At 44.5% G+C, this 15534-nt stretch overlaps 1 protein-coding gene and 2 non-coding genes across 3 annotated transcripts; all 3 read left to right on the top strand.

Moving 5' to 3' along the window:
* The first annotated feature begins 4503 nt into the window (after positions 1-4503).
* On the top strand, positions 4504-8176 carry RPL21 (ribosomal protein L21). The gene is made up of 5 exons (XM_074985817.1): positions 4504-4649; positions 5517-5578; positions 6646-6758; positions 7290-7440; positions 8048-8176. The coding sequence occupies exons 1-5, from the start codon at positions 4583-4585 to the stop codon at positions 8135-8137; spliced, it is 483 nt and encodes a 160-aa protein (XP_074841918.1). The 5' UTR covers positions 4504-4582; the 3' UTR covers positions 8138-8176.
* LOC142007712 (small nucleolar RNA SNORD102) lies at positions 6296-6372 on the top strand. Its single transcript, XR_012643988.1, has one exon. It is a non-coding gene; the product is annotated as a small nucleolar RNA SNORD102 (small nucleolar RNA).
* LOC142007726 (small nucleolar RNA SNORA27) lies at positions 6816-6946 on the top strand. Its single transcript, XR_012644002.1, has one exon. It is a non-coding gene; the product is annotated as a small nucleolar RNA SNORA27 (small nucleolar RNA).
* Positions 8177-15534: the final 7358 nt, after the last annotated feature.

Here is a 15534-nt window from a genome sequence, read left to right as displayed (position 1 = left end):
TTTTCCTTTCCCCACCAATGCCAGGAAGGCAGGGGCACGCATGGTTGGCAGAGCAGCTTGTTTTCCTCCCTGTATCTGCTTGCTGTGTGGTCTCCACCCCCAACCTCCTGGCTGGGACAGCGAAAGTTTTCCTTTTCCCAGTAACCCAAAGAAGTGGGAAGAGGGGACCAGGGATGGCAGAGCAGGTTCTTTGGCTGTGTGCCTCACTCTCACAGAACACCCCCCAAACCCTCGCTTTCCTCCATGCAGCTCTCGGGGACACCACCTGGCCCCCACTCTGCTGCAACAGTGAAAAATTACCACCCCTAGCAGCCTGGGGAAGGGAAAAGGGTGGTCTGAGCATGGCAGAGCAGCTTCTTCCAGGTTTCAGAAAGAGACATCAATCTGCTTAGAGTAAGAAAAATTGATAAGGATTGAATGATAATACAGTGTGTGCACAGGGCCTCATTATACAAAACTGCTCTGTGGTGCAATGATTCCAGTTCACTTACTGGTGGCTTGGTGCGGAAAGGTGTCCTACTGAGGAGGTTGGAATTAGGCAGGCCTCTGCAAAAACCTTGTATGGAAAATTAAGGAATATGTGTCTGAGAGCTCTAAGGAGAGGTACAAGGAGGATTGCAGCTCTGTCCTCAGACACATTAACAAGCTATTCCAAGGGCCCTAGGCTGTGTAGGTACAGCAGCCGCAACAGATTATGCTCAGCTGCTTTCACCCACTTGTAGCATTACTGAAAATGAGAACTCACCAGAAGTGCCCTCCCTGGCATCAGAGTCTGGCTGTGAAATGTCCAGGGATGAGGGGATGAGGTCCAATGTCAAAAACAGCTCCTGGCCGTCAGCGACATTTGCTGACCATTGTCCTCCCTCTCCTCCTCATCCACTACGTCCTCCTTGCTGTTGCCAAAGGCTTCCTGAGGAATCTCCTTGTATCAACATACTTTCTGGGGACAGCAGTTGGGTCACTCCGAAGAATCCCATGCAGCTGCTCATAGAAGCAGTATGTTTGTGGTGATGACCCAGAACATTTGTTTGCTTCATTGTTTTCTTCTTTGCCTGCCCGAACTCCTTTATTTTCACGTCACTACTGGACAACCCCGGTCTACCCTTTTTCTTCTGTCGGAGGGGTAACCATGTTAGTCTGGATCTGTAACAGCAATGAAGGGTCCTGTGGCACCTTATAGACTAACAGAAAAGTTTTGAACATGAGCTTTCGTGAGCACAGACTCACTTCATCAGATGCTGGTCTTGGAAATCTGCAGGGCCAGGTATAAATAAGCCAGAGCAAGGGTGGGGATAACAAGGTTAGCTCAGTCAGCAAGGGTGAGGCTTACTACCAGCAGTTGATCTGGAGGTGTGAATACCAAGGGAAGGGAAGCTGCTTTTGTATTTAACCAGCCATTCGCAGTCTTTGTTTAAGCCTGAGCTGAGGGCATCGAATTTGCAGATGAATTGTAGCTCAGAAATTTCTCTTTGGAGTCTGGTCCTGAAATTTTTTTGCTGTAGGATAGCTACTTTTAAGTCTGCTTCTGTGTGCCCTAGGAGACTGAAGTGCTCTCCTACAGGTTTTTGTATGTTGCTATTTCTGATATCTGATTTGTGTGCATTTATTCTTTTACGTAGAGACTGTCCAGTTTGTCCAATGTATATAGCAGAGGGGCATTGCTGGCACATGATGGCATAAATTATATTGGTAGAGAAAAACAAAAAGCAGTCAAGTAGCACTTTAAAGACTAGCAAAATAGTTTATTAGGTGAGCTTTCGTGGGACAGACAAAGCTCACCTAATAAACTATTTTGCTAGTCTTTAAAGTGCTACTTGACTGCTTTTTGTTTTGATAGTGTATAGACTAGCATGGCTTCCTCTCTGTTACTATATTGGTAGATGTGCAGCTGAATGAACCCACGATGGAGTGGCTGATCTGGTTAGGACCTTTTTCTTCTATGGCCCATGAGATCTTTGCATATGTCTGCACTTCTTTTGCTGCTTCAGAATTTCACCAGAACAGCTTCATCCCCACATGCACCAGAGGTCCTGGATCTTCTGCATGCTTCATGCTGGAGTTCATTTACAACCCTGAGAATTCATGGCCAGATGTGCTGCTGAGGCGTGCTGTTGATCTGAAATGATCTATTTAATTCTGAGTACAGTTAATCCCTCTGTTTAATATACTGTTTAGTTGCAAATGTGAAACATCTTGATAAAAGCTTATGTATCCAAAGCATTTAAGGGTTATTTTAATAAACCTGAATTTTACATGCCATTTTTGTATTTAATTACAATTATCACAATAAGGCAGCTTTTGCTTCATGAGCAAAAATATTAAATTTTCTAGTAAATAATCAGTATCAGTTATTTTAACACACTAAAATATTATTAAGAATCTGCAAGTATTCAGCTACGCAATTGCTTAAACAAGTGCATAGAGTAGGGACTCTTTGGTGCAGCAACATCCAAGCTCAGACCACAGATGTTCTGGATCAGAGAGCCCCAGTTTGATGACAGGAGACCTGGGTCCAGGAGATGGCTTCAGGGTTGGCAGGCCCAGGAGTCCAGCCAGTGGTGGGGGTGGCAGACTCAGGAGGGAGCAGCAATGGCAGCCTGGGAGCCCTGCTGGAGTGGTGATGGGCTGGAAGACTGGCTTAGGAGCCCAGCCAGCAGTGGTGGGCCTGAGAGCCCAACTAGGAATCCAGCTGGAAGCAGCAATAGCCCAAAAGCCCAGTTGAGAGTCTGGCTAGGAGCAGTGGCCTCAACTCAGACCAGCCAGGAGCCTGGCTGGGAGCAGCAGAGGCAGGCCTGGCAGCCTAGCTGGTCCTTGCAACAGCAGGGCATGCAGCCTAAGTAGGGAAAAGGTTCTGAGTGCAGCAGAGGTAGAAACTGGAGGCACTGCCCTTCCCAATGGCTAGAAGTAGCGCCATGCAGTGTCCAGCAACTGAGGGTAGGGTGTCAGCTGGAGCCAGCAGCAGAGCTGAGGGGCCAGAACTGACCTCCCTTGATTGTGTGGGGAAAAATAACTCAGCAGTTTGAGAAGTGGCCTGACAAACCCTGGGGCTCCAAGTTCAATCCTTGAAGGGGCCATTCAGAAGTCTGAAAAAGGGGCCAGGGACTCCATCACCTCCCAAGGTCCCTTCCAATTTTATGAGCTGTTCCCTGCAAACTCCCTCCTTCCAGACTAGCCAGGTCTCGGGGTGCCAGGCAGGGGTGGGCCAACCTATACCAAATCCCATACAAAGGCTCTATTTAGCTGAAAAATCAACACTTTCAGGAGCTCTCGCAACTAACAAGGCTACGCTGCAAAGCTGGACACCAATAGAAACTTTCAATGGGATCGAGACTCTCCACAGGGGGCTATAAAGCGCAGCCTCCCCTACAGCCCCCTCCAAGGCTAACAGAGAGGCGAGTCTGTCCCGACTTCGAACACACAGAACCATAACGAACGCTGCGACACTGGCGCGTCGTTTCCCGCCCAGCCGAAAGCTCACACCCCCGACACGAGGCACCGCCCGGCCCCGGAGCACTTGTGGTTTCGCGCCCCGCATCCGCCGCGTCACGTGACACCCCAAAGCCCTCTCCCTGGGCTGACCGCAGAGTTGCCTGTTTTCCGTCTCTGGCGAGGCCGGTAAGCGGGCGCTGCTTGGCCAGTGACCGTGAGAAGCGAGGAGGGAGGACGGCTCAGTGACTCCCTAGCCGCTGTTTTGTTCCTACGCCCGTGGTGCTCCCCGTTGCTTTGTAGTCCGGCAACTTGGGGCAGCCCCGGAGGTCCTCCTAGTTAAGAGGAGCCGGGAAGCCCCACCTCCTTCCTTTCGGCCTGAGCCACCATTTTGTAGGTATGTGTGGTGGGGGCTGCTGCTCTTGACACGGTGCTATAGCACGGGGTGGGGGCCTCTGCGGCTGCGGTGCTGTTGCGCGGTGTGGGAGGGCAGTGCGTGGGGGCTGGGCCGATGCCGGGGGCGGTAGCTGCATGGGCTGGGGAGGCTGGTGCCTGGGTCTGCGCGTGCCAGCGCGGAAGAGGACGGCTGCATGGGCCGGGGGGGGAGGTAGCTGCCCAGGCTGGAGTGGGGGTGGCCACGGACGCGCCCGCGTGGGGAAGGGGACGATGCGAATGCCCGAGGCTCCCGAGCTCAGCGCTGTGGAAGCTGTCGGGTGGGGGGCGTGCAGGCCGCGGCCGGGGATTGTGGTGCCCTCATTCCCCCCCCCCCCAGCGCGATAGTAGGTGGGCCCACTATTCCTTCAGCCGCTCATCCCAAGGCCCGCAAGCTGCCCGCATGGCGCTTGTGACATGCTTCTAAGTGACGTGCCAACGAGCCCGCTTCTTTATCTGCTGCCACTGTGTTTAGCTGAAGGTAATATTTCTGACAGTTCATCCAGGTAAAGCTGTTGGTTTTCCCCCTAGTGACTTTGGTGATGACATTGGCGGTATTAAGTAGCAAGCAGAATTTTGTCAGGGGTGTCTATTGTGTTTTGGGATATAGGCTGAAAATACTGTGACATCCAAGCCTGTTGCAAGAGCTAAATAATACAGGGGTTAGTTAATACACTTGAATAATCTTAGTTGTATTTCTTTTGTTTAATAGTAGTTTGCCAAAATGACAAACACCAAGGGAAAGAGGAGAGGGACACGTTACATGTTTTCAAGGCCATTTCGCAAACATGGTAAGTACAGCTTCTCTTGGGGTATTAGCATTTTTAATAATGAGTTTAGTCAGTGGCCATGACATTATCCGTTTCTCATAATTTTTGTACTAACCATCCTAACTAAAGAGAACTAATATGAAGAACAAAGTGCTGGCTTCCTATTCACTAAAGAAGTTTGTTTTCATGGGTAGTTGTCTGTTTTATCTTGCATGTGTTTAAATTTTGATTACTTGTTGTTTGATTGTTTGAAAATATGTTACAATACAAATATAATACATGTCCTTTTTAGTGAAGATGAGTATTGCCTTAAAGAGAAAATAAGGAAATAGCTGTGTGTGTTTTGGGTGCCCCGACTTAAAATTGTAGACTTAATCAACAAGTTTATACTGCCATTGCCAAAAATCAATAGCAATAACATGGGAGGGGAGAAATCGCAATGGGTGGTATTATCTTGTAACTTCTACACTGATTGGGTTACAACTGACCTTGAATTAGTTATACTGTCTTAAAATGCACTATTTTTATGTGGCAAGATCAGAATAGTTATGCTGGTGTGGACAGTAGCTCTATCCAGCCACTATCCTATGTTCAAACAGTGGTCAATGCTGGGTGCCCCAGAGGGAATGAACAGAAGAGGTAATCGTCAGTTGCTTGCCCATTCCCAGCTAATGGTAAACAGAGGCTAGGGGGTATACTATCCCTTCCCATCCTGGCTAACAGCCCTTTTTGAACCAATCCTCATTGACTTACCCGGTTTTCTTTTGATGGTTGGCTTCTCCAATTTTTAGTTACTTGAACCTTTTCAGGAGAGTTAGATTCATGAGAAATGCCATTTTTAAGTTAAACATTATGCTCTTGTGAGACTTTTTTTCTTCCCCTCCACAGGTGTTGTCCCTCTGGCCACCTACATGCGAATCTACAAGAAGGGTGATATTGTAGACATCAAGGTATTTTATACAGTATAGCATAAATATGAAATAAGGTCTTCTAAAACAAATTTAGTGCCAAAACATTAATCTAGTGTGTATTTACACTGTCAAGGGACTATCTTCGTTGCTTTAACAGATCTCCCGTTCTTCATGTTTACTGGGACTGATGTCTGGAGGTTGGACAACTTTCAGCAGAAGATTGGCCTAACATAGCCAAAATGTCTCTTTCTAGAGTAAGGTGCTTAGCTCTTTCCTTAACATCAAATACAGATAGAGTTGTTTTGGGGGAGTGTCTGTCTCTCTCTCTCTGCCTCCATGTATACATCATTTAGAAAAAACATATGCACAGAGGTGGTAGCAGTAGGCACACTATTAAAATCTGGAAAATAAACTAAGGATGCGCTTGAGTGTGTGTGTGTGTGTGTGTATACATACATACATACATACATACATACATACATAAAATTAAAAAAGGGAATAGGTGTTGTGCATTAACTTCAGTTGCAGTGAGTACCACACTCTTTTTTTGTATTTTCTGAACTTGTGCTCCAGAGTCATTGTTTGTTTGTTTTTTGCTGGATGTGAAATTTCTTATCTTTTTATCTGCTGGTATGTAAACTGTGGAGCGGATTGGCCTTTTTAGAGAGACCTAATGATGCAGACACTTAAGTTTAAAGTGTAATTTCATGATCTTTTGGAGAACTGTGTTACTCAAAAGGCTTCTTGACATTCTGGAGCTTGATGATGACTGTCTCGTGTGATTGCTCTGGTAATAGCAAAATGAGCAAATCATTTCACCGGCACTGAAAGCAAGCCAGGATTGTGAGAAGTTATTCACTGGATTTCAGATATGCCTATGCCTATACCTATACCAGAACTGGAAGGGACCTTCAGAGGATATCCTGCAACCATTTGAGTAGCTCAGTATAAACCTGTAAATATCCTCCAAGATCCTCATAAAATTAGGTGACCTCAAATTTATATCTTTCTGTCCACGTTAAGTAGAACAGCTTTCATTTTATTTTAATTGTCTTACTCTAGAATGTGTTTTTTTTTTTTTTTCTTTTTTTCTTTTTTTTAAACAGGGCATGGGTACTATTCAACAAGGTATGCCCCACAAGTGTTACCATGGCAAGACTGGAAGAGTTTTTAATGTTACTCAACATGCTGTTGGCATTATTGTAAACAAACAGGTTAAGTAAGTGTCTTAATTTTTCTTTTCGTGTGAAACTTAATTTTGAAAATAACTTAAAACATCCCTTCTTTCACTTTACCAAGTAAACATTTCTTGTCTGTCTTGGTCATTCAAGTGGGGTAAAATAAGTCCTCTTAAAACCCAAGCAAATGATAAATGTTTGACTTTGGATCCTGTCAGAGGAAACAATGCTGAGTGGCACTCTAAAGATGAATGTGATGAGTTTTACTGACTAGCATATTATATTTAATTTGTTTTAAATTATAGTATTCTTAATTTTACTCAACTGGGCGTAATCAAGTGTAGTCACTGCAGTAGGTCAATAGCCTACTTATCTGTGGGCCCTAGTAACTGTGGCTTGAACTACAGTGGTGATTAGATAATACAGCTACTTCTCTATGTAGTACAGAGAAGACAACCATATCTCTTCAAGTATATTAGTGTTCAGATGATATAACATGTAACTATGCGGTAACATGTTTTGCTGTAGAAACTGATAAGTACAGTAGATTAAAAACAGGTTTCTTCCATCAGGGGCAAGATTCTTGCCAAGAGAATTAATGTGCGTATTGAGCATATTAAGCATTCTAAGAGCAGAGACAGCTTCCTGAAGCGTGTGAAAGAAAATGAAAGAAAGAAAAAGGAAGCAAAGGAAAAAGGCACTTGGTTTGAACTGAAACGCCAGGTATAGTTTTTTTTTAAGCAAACTAATGATACTCCCATGATGCTTAAGACCAAGAAAAAACTGCTCAACCATGTAAATGTGTTGAGGTTTCACTATACACTAGTGAAGGATGGGACTGATCAACTAATGGTTTGTCTAGACTAGACCAGGCCTAAGTGGGGGTACTGAGTAGATAACTTTTTTTGTTTTTAAGGCCAGGTCTATAATGAGGTGGGAGGGTTAAACCAGCTGCATCTCTCAGGGGTTTGAGAAATCTATAGTCCTGAGTGGTACAGTTAAGTCAACCAAATGCTGGGTGTAGATACCCATAAGCTGGCAGAATTGACCAGCAACCCCACTCAGTGCGGGAGTTGGTCTAAAGCAGTGGAGGAACCCTTTCTGTAAGAACATTTCAGTAGCACTGGGAATATTTTATGAAAGCAGTCAGTTTGGAAATGCATTTAGCTTAATGGGACTCTGTGAAAAGATGAATAATGCATTACACCTGATAGAATTGGCTTAAGTATTGTTAGTGTAACTACAAAAGTTTTTTAAAAATGTTTGTAAAGCCAGATTACCTTTTGAGTGGTGGTGTCACATCAATAATTATTGCTGCTTTTGCTTACAGCCTGCTCCACCCAGAGAAGCACACTTTGTAAGAACCAATGGCAAGGAGCCAGAGCTGCTGGAGCCAATTCCCTATGAATTCATGGCATAGTGTAATTTAAAGAAATAAAGGTCTCTCTTTAAGATAAAATGCGACTGATGGTTGTTTCCAAGGCTGCTTTCTGAACATATGCTTTAGAACATTAATCATCCTTCATTAAATTATACTGCTTGGATTATGAATTAGTTTTGGGCAACAAAGGAAACTAATTGTGCACATGTACCTTAACCACTAAGCTTTGCTTATGCTAATGATTAAAGTTAAGGTTTTGTCAGGGTATTTTTTGTAAGTCAGGTTGCCAGCAATAAACAGAAATTCATGGAAGCCCATGACCTGTCCCTGGAGTTGAATAAAAATATAGAAGGGGAGAATAAAAACAGGGGTCTCCGGTCAGGGCTGACACCAAAAATCAATTTGTTAGAATCGGAGACCTCTATCCTGACCAATGATTCTCCTTTGACTGCCTAATAAGGTGGTATGAAAATAGTGTGTCGGAGCATACAAGAAGCAGTATTTAATGCGACATTACAATCTTAACAGTTTAAGGTCTTATATACTTGATAATGTAAAGTGACTCAAGGTGATGTGAGTCTTTCTAGATATAATGCAGTTAATATTTAATATTCAGTGGACAGTTAATGACCTTGTTAAATTGTGCAGTGTGTGTGTGTGTGTGTGTGTTAAAACTACTAACATACGTGCATACACAACAGGTGGGATTCTCTTCAAGAGCAAACCGCTCCTGTAAACCTTAAGTGCTGTAAGGTTGTGATGTCTGTCTTTGCTCGTTCAAATTTAGGTACACCAGAGTCCCTGCTTTAGTAGGCTTCACAGGTTGCTTTTATACTTGCCCCCTCCCATTGGAGGAGGCATGATAATGAGGCAGTTTGAAGCAGTCTAATTAGGTGCTAAAGGGCATATTCATTGCCTCATTAGCATATAGCAGCTGTGTGAATTTCAAAGTGCAGGCTTTGAATTGCAGTTTAACAGTGTAGATGCGGGTAGTTTGGAAATAAATGCCCCTCCCCCTCCCCCCCAGCATTCCTTTACTCCCAGCTAGGCTGCTTCTACACTTGTATCGGAGGTGGCATTGTAATGAGAAATTTGAAGCAGGCTAATGTGCATATTATCATAAGTTTTGTGGGAGTAAGGGAATGTTGAAGTGAGGCACTTATTTCCAAGCTTCCTGCACTTACACTGTCAATCTGCTGCAATTTGAAGTCTGCACTTTGAAATTTGTGTGGCTGCAATTATTCTAATGAGGTGCTGAATATGCACTCTAGTGCCTTATTGGCCTGCTTTGTCTTGCCTCACTAACATTGCCGCTTCCCAGTGCCGGTGGCAAGTGTAGAAGCAGCCCTAGTTCTGTGTAAGTAAGCTGCCCCCATCTTCACTGTCAATTTGTAATAGGAATCTGTACTTTGAAATTCAAGTGGCCACTGTTATGCTAATGAGGCACTGGATATGCATATTAGTGTTATTAGCCTGTTTCAAATCACCTCATTACTGTACCCCTTCAGATGGGAGCGGTGATTATAGAAGCAGCCTCCATGTTCTCTGGGAAAGGTAGTATAAGGTACTTGGATAGACTATGACAGCGGAATAGAATTTCCTTCCTGTTTTTAACAGGTCCCCTGTAGTGAGGATTCCTACCTTATTTAAGGTCCCTGGGAGCATGTACCTAAAAATCTTCCAAAGTAACTATACACCATTTTGATACAGAAAATTGATTTTAGGTAACATACCCAACTCTCCATCTTTTCCTTTATTTTATTTTGAATTCACATCTCTGCCCTCTTTTCAACCATTCTTCCTTCAGTCTTACTCCATTTTTGCATCTCATCTATCTCTGCCTTTGTGTCTGCTTTATCTCACCTATTCTTGTTCCTTCTCCATGCACCCATTTTCCCTCTGTCATTCTTCCATTTTTCTATAACATTTCCATCCACTGATAATCCAAATCACTTGGCTTAAAATACAGTGGTAAGAGTCCTAGTGTTTTTTGCAAAGTTGGGTAGAGCCTATTTTAATTCCCTTCAGGTCTAGTTTTTTAAACATTCAGCTTGCAGATAGCATTGTGCACATTTGAATTGACTGGAAAACCTACATATTAAAATGAATTAATGTCAGCATAGGTACAGTGTTTTAATTAAATTTGTAGTCAAATGTAATTATCAAAAAGTTATAGTTCTGAGCCAGCAGAGGATGGAGAGTGATATGTGTATATCCTGCACCTGTCATAGCTATAACAAATGAGATTTCTTGACAATTGGGACTAGTTTCTCCCTTTGAATGTATAGCATTAATATCCCAGAGGTTAATAAAAAGGAAATGCTGTTCACTGGCATTGTATTATGTATAAAATATTCCTTAAATGGTTTTATTTGCCAGATAAATATCAGGCCAGCATGGTTCCAAAGTTATTTAGGTATCAAAATGATAGAAAAGAGAAGAAGTCTGTGTGTATTTTGTTCACTGTTTCAAATGAAGTACTTGCAGGTAGGTTATGTGGGTTGAACCCTTCTGGTCTGGCACCCATGGGACTTGATCAGTGTTGAATGAATGAATTTCCTGAGCCACAGGATGTCAATATTTCTCGCAGTGTTAACATTTTCACTGCTTATTAGAAGACATTTGGGGTGAATGAGACCCAATTAATATAGAATCATAGAACACTAGAACTGGAAGGGACCTGGAGATCCTAATCAATTTTTTTCTTTCTAGCCACGCAGAGGGAGGTTGATGGGAGGAACTCTCCCACCAATGTCTCTTACTCCTTGTGACAGTGAGGAGTACCAGGGCTAACTGTAGATGGGGGGTTTAATTTAGCACATCCCCATTAGGTGTGCTAAATTGAACCCGAGAAGGTCAACCCTTTAAAGAGTCTGTCTTTTAGTAAGTGTAGATGTACCCTCAGAGGTTAAGGAGACTAACTTTTCTCCCACCTCCTTTTCAGGGACTTACAGATGTTATGTCCCATCTCGGGCTGCTTTTTTCCCATACAAAATAAACATAATTCTTTCAATTGTCCCTCATAGCTCATGTTTCATGGACCTTTAATCATTTTTATTGATCTTCTCGGCCTTCTCCAATTTCTCTACGTTTTTGTGGAAGTGCACAGAATGGCACACACTACTCCAACTGAGGCCTAACAGCACAGAATGGAGCAGAAGAATGACTTACCGTGTCTTGCTTATGACACTCCTGTTAATGCATCATATCATATATAAATTATGTTTGGGTTTTTTTGCAAGTGTCACACTGCTGACTTATATTTAGCTTGTGGTCCACTGTGACCTCTAGATCTTTTTCTGCAGTGCTCCTTCCTAGACAATGACTTCCCATTTTGTATGTGTGAAACATTATTCTTTTCTAAATGGAGTACTTTGAAGTTAGTAAGGACACATGCATCCTATGTACCTAAGGCCTGGTCTACACTAGGAGAAAGCTTTAAAGTTATATGGTCAATTTTAAAGCTGCTTAGAATCACCTTATTGAGTGCTGGGATGTAGATAGAGATTTTAACACCAACTTCTGTACTGCTGACTTTCCAACAAAGTTACTCAAAAAATTGCATTTGCAATGTTGAGCTAAAACTGTGTATAGTAATCAGGGTTAAAATCGATTGTATTAGCCCCAGAAACTGTCCCACAATGCCCCTTGAGGTGTCCTTTCAGGTCATTGCTCCAAGTGAGCAGGAATTAGGAAACAGGAAGCCTGGCATTTTGAATTCATTCCTTTATAGTCTGTGGCGATTCCATCTCGCTACAGAGCACCAGCATGGAACCATCAGGAGAGCCAGGGTCTCGGTTCATCTTGTGGGCTAGCCCCTGCCGCAACATAGCATTGGCTGTGAGGACCAGACAGCAGCACATGAGACAGTGGGGCATTATGTCTTGGGTGGGATGAAGGTTTCTTCCCTGCACAGCGTATAGCAGGAGAGGCTGAGATCTTTTTTTTCAGTGCACATTTGTATGCAGAGGGCCTGCTCCCCCACAGGTGCCTTCCAGGTGGGAGTCTAGTCCCCTCCTCACCATGTGGCCTCCACCACCCACTGCTGCCACATGGCAGACCAGCCCCTCCACCTCACCACACCACATGGCAGCTAAGCTGTGGGGGTCATGCTTATATGAAATGCCAAGGAATTTCTGTGGGTCACATTTGCATGGGGGCAGCTCCCCTCCCCCACAGGCACCATGCAGTCAGGGTCTGTCCCCAACCCAACCACACCATGTGGCTAGCCCCTTACCCAATAGAAATACATGCCTGCAATGCAGTGCAGACCATGCTCCCAGGTAGCACCATGTCTTCGCTTGCATGCGGTAAAGGTGGCAAAGGTTTTCGGAGTCTGGCTGTTGTCAGAAGAGACTTCTGCTAAGAAAAGCTTTTCTGGAGACCTTGGCTCCAGAGGTTTGGGAGACCCAGTCCTGGCCGGAGCTGCATTGTGGCCTCTCCCCACCCCCATCTCCTGGTGCCTGCAGCATGCTAACAGGAGCCTCCCAAAGCATGTGGCTTGGTGGAACCGCTGAGTTTCTAGTGTCCTATTTTTGCATTTCACAGGGAGAAAACAGGCACCTGGAGAGCAGCCACCATAAGTGGGATTGACAGCTCACTGACTTACTGCCCTGCACTGTGAAATGTGTTCTTTCCCTAGGGGACCACTGAGGTTCCTGTTAGCATGGCACAGTCAGAACAGGGAAAGGCATCCTTGCTATTTGCAGGCAGAATAATTCTTGAGTGGGGACCATTGGTTCCCAGCCCCACTGAACCCAATAAAATTTACACGTTTCCTGAAATTCTCATAGATTATTAACAGCAACGAAGGGTCCTGTGGCACCTTATACACTAACAGAAAAGTTTTAAGCATGAGCTTTCGTGAGCACAGACTCACTTAATCAGATGCGGCAGCACGAAAGCTCATGCTCAAAACTTTTCTGTTGGTCTATAAGGTGCCACAGGACCCTTCGTTGCTGTTACAGATCCAGACTAACATGGCTACCCCTCCGATACTTGACATCATAGATTATTGTGGCCTGAGCACCTTTACTGGTACATTTGGCTCCTGTACAGATTTCTCAGGAGCCTCACAGTCAAGGTGTTCTTTCCCCAGGGTACCACTCCAGTTCCTCATAGCGTGGCACAGTCACCTTGCGAACAGACACCCTAGTTGGTGGGACTGACAGCTCCCTGACTTGCTGCCCTGCCCCATGAAAGGTGTTCTTTCACCAGAGGGGACCACTGAGAGCCTAGCCACCAAAAAGCAAGGCACTCTACCTTTTCTTCTTCCAAGTGATGCTAACCCCTGGACACCAGTGCCCTCTGGGATTCCCCATTCTTCCTAATTCCCTTTTGAAAATTGGCTGTTTGGCTTTAAAAGGAGGGGAATGGGGGCAATGCATTCTGGGAAGATGATGGTGGTTGTTATCAGGGCACATTTGGTTAAAAGTCCTGTGATGCAGATGATTCAAACTATCTCACTGGGGAAAGAGACTTCTGAAAAATGGCCATTTGCTTTGAGGGCAATGCAGTGTGGGAAGATGACATCACACACCTACAGCCACTTGTAGGGCATTTTTTTCTCATAATGCAGCGGTGAAAAAAAATAAATGCAACCCAGAATGCAATAGGTTCCCACAATGCATTGCTGCAACAGTTGAACTTCAGTGATTAGTGGACACACAAAGTCAACTTCATGGGCAGGTGCAGACACTCAATTTCAACTTTATTAAAGCCAGTGTTACAAATTCTACTTTGATCAATTCAGCCTTATTTTGTAGTGTAGACATACCCTCAGACTATATCCCTGGTTTGTCCAGATCATTTTGAATTATAATCCTATCCTCCAAAACACATGCAACCCCACCCACACCCACCCCCCAGCTTGGTATCATGCACAATTTTTATGAGCATGTTCTTTATGCCATTATATAAATCATTTATGAAGATAATGAATAAAATCACTCTGATCAGTCTGCAGAACTGATCCCTGCAGAACCCTATTTGTTATGCCCTTCCAGAGTGACTATGAACCATTGATAATTACTCTCTAAGAATGACTATCCAACCTGTTATGTACCCACCATATACTAGTCCCATCTATGTTGTATGTCCCTAGTTTATTGATAAGAGGAGCATGCAGGACTGTATCATATGCTTTACTGAAATCTAGGTGTATCATGTCTTTCCCCATACCCACAAGACTTGTTATCCCATCAAAGAAAGCTATCTGGTTGGGCTGACGTGATTTGTTCTTGCTGTTACTTACCACCTTGTTATCTTCCAGATGTTTGTAGATAGATTCCTTAATTATTTGCTCCATTATCTTTCCTGGCACAGAAGTTAACCTGTCTGGTCTACAGTTTCCTGGGTTGTCTTTATTTCCCTTTTTATAAATGGGCACTGTATTTGCCCTTTTCCAATCTTCTGGAATTCCTCCTGTCTTGCAGGACTTTTCAAAGATGCTAGCGAATGACTCAGATACCGCCTCAATTGTTTACTTGAGCACTCTAGGGTGCATTTCACCATATCACCAGTTCTGTGAGATGGTTGATTAGCATTGTGATAGAACCTCATCATTGTACCTGTGGTCCTAGTAGTCAGAGAGCTTTCCCTACCGATTCCAACTCCACTTTGTCTCTGTGAAATTTCATAAGCAGCTAATCCTTTGGTAAATGAAAAGGTCAGACAGAAGCATGTGGCCATTGCCCCGGGAGAGCTCACCATTCCAGGCAGCTCCAGCTCCATCAGGAATGCGTTTGGCATTGGGAAGTCCATTGTCATGATCGTGCTCCTGCAGGTCACCTACACCGTCACCCAGCTGCTGCTGTGCAAGATCGTCACTGGGAAATGTGGACATCATAGTGGGGTGAGCAGTAAAATTGGCCACAGATGTGCCAGTGGTCAGGTCCAAAGCTGTGCCAGGCCCCTGTAGGCCAATTAGTTTGAAATAACAGCCCCTGCCTGTGCGCACTGGCACTATTTTAAAATAACTGATATCTAATTCAACATAGGTGCTTACTCCTCTCAAAACTAGGGCTATGTTATTTCAAAGTAACTCCCAGTTATTTTGTTTGCTTTGTGGTCTACTGTGCACAGACAACCTGTTATTTCAAAATAACCCCTCCAGGATAAACCAGGGCTCAGAAACAGAGGTGACCAGTGTGGGGAGCCTAGGAGCTATGGTGGCCAAGTGCCCCATCCCCCATACCTGCTCTGCCCATGTCCACCCCTTCCCTTCCCTCCCCTCCCCTAACGCCCCTGCTCAGTCCATGCCCACCCCTTCCCCACCTCCCCCACCCCTGTCCCACCCTCTCCCCACTCCTGCTCTGCCCCTACTTGCCTCTTCCCATGGAAGCTCTGCACCATTTCTGGTGAATGCAGGGTAGCACCTCCCTTCGCCTGGAGCAGCGCGACCTAGGATTTGTGCTTTGGGGTGCACAGCTGTGGGG

The sequence above is a fragment of the Carettochelys insculpta genome, chromosome 1 (assembly GCF_033958435.1).
Source record: "Carettochelys insculpta isolate YL-2023 chromosome 1, ASM3395843v1, whole genome shotgun sequence".
NCBI lineage: Eukaryota > Metazoa > Chordata > Testudines > Carettochelyidae > Carettochelys > Carettochelys insculpta.
The sequence above is the reverse complement of the archived record's forward strand: the minus strand, read 5'-3'. Positions and strand labels throughout refer to the sequence as shown.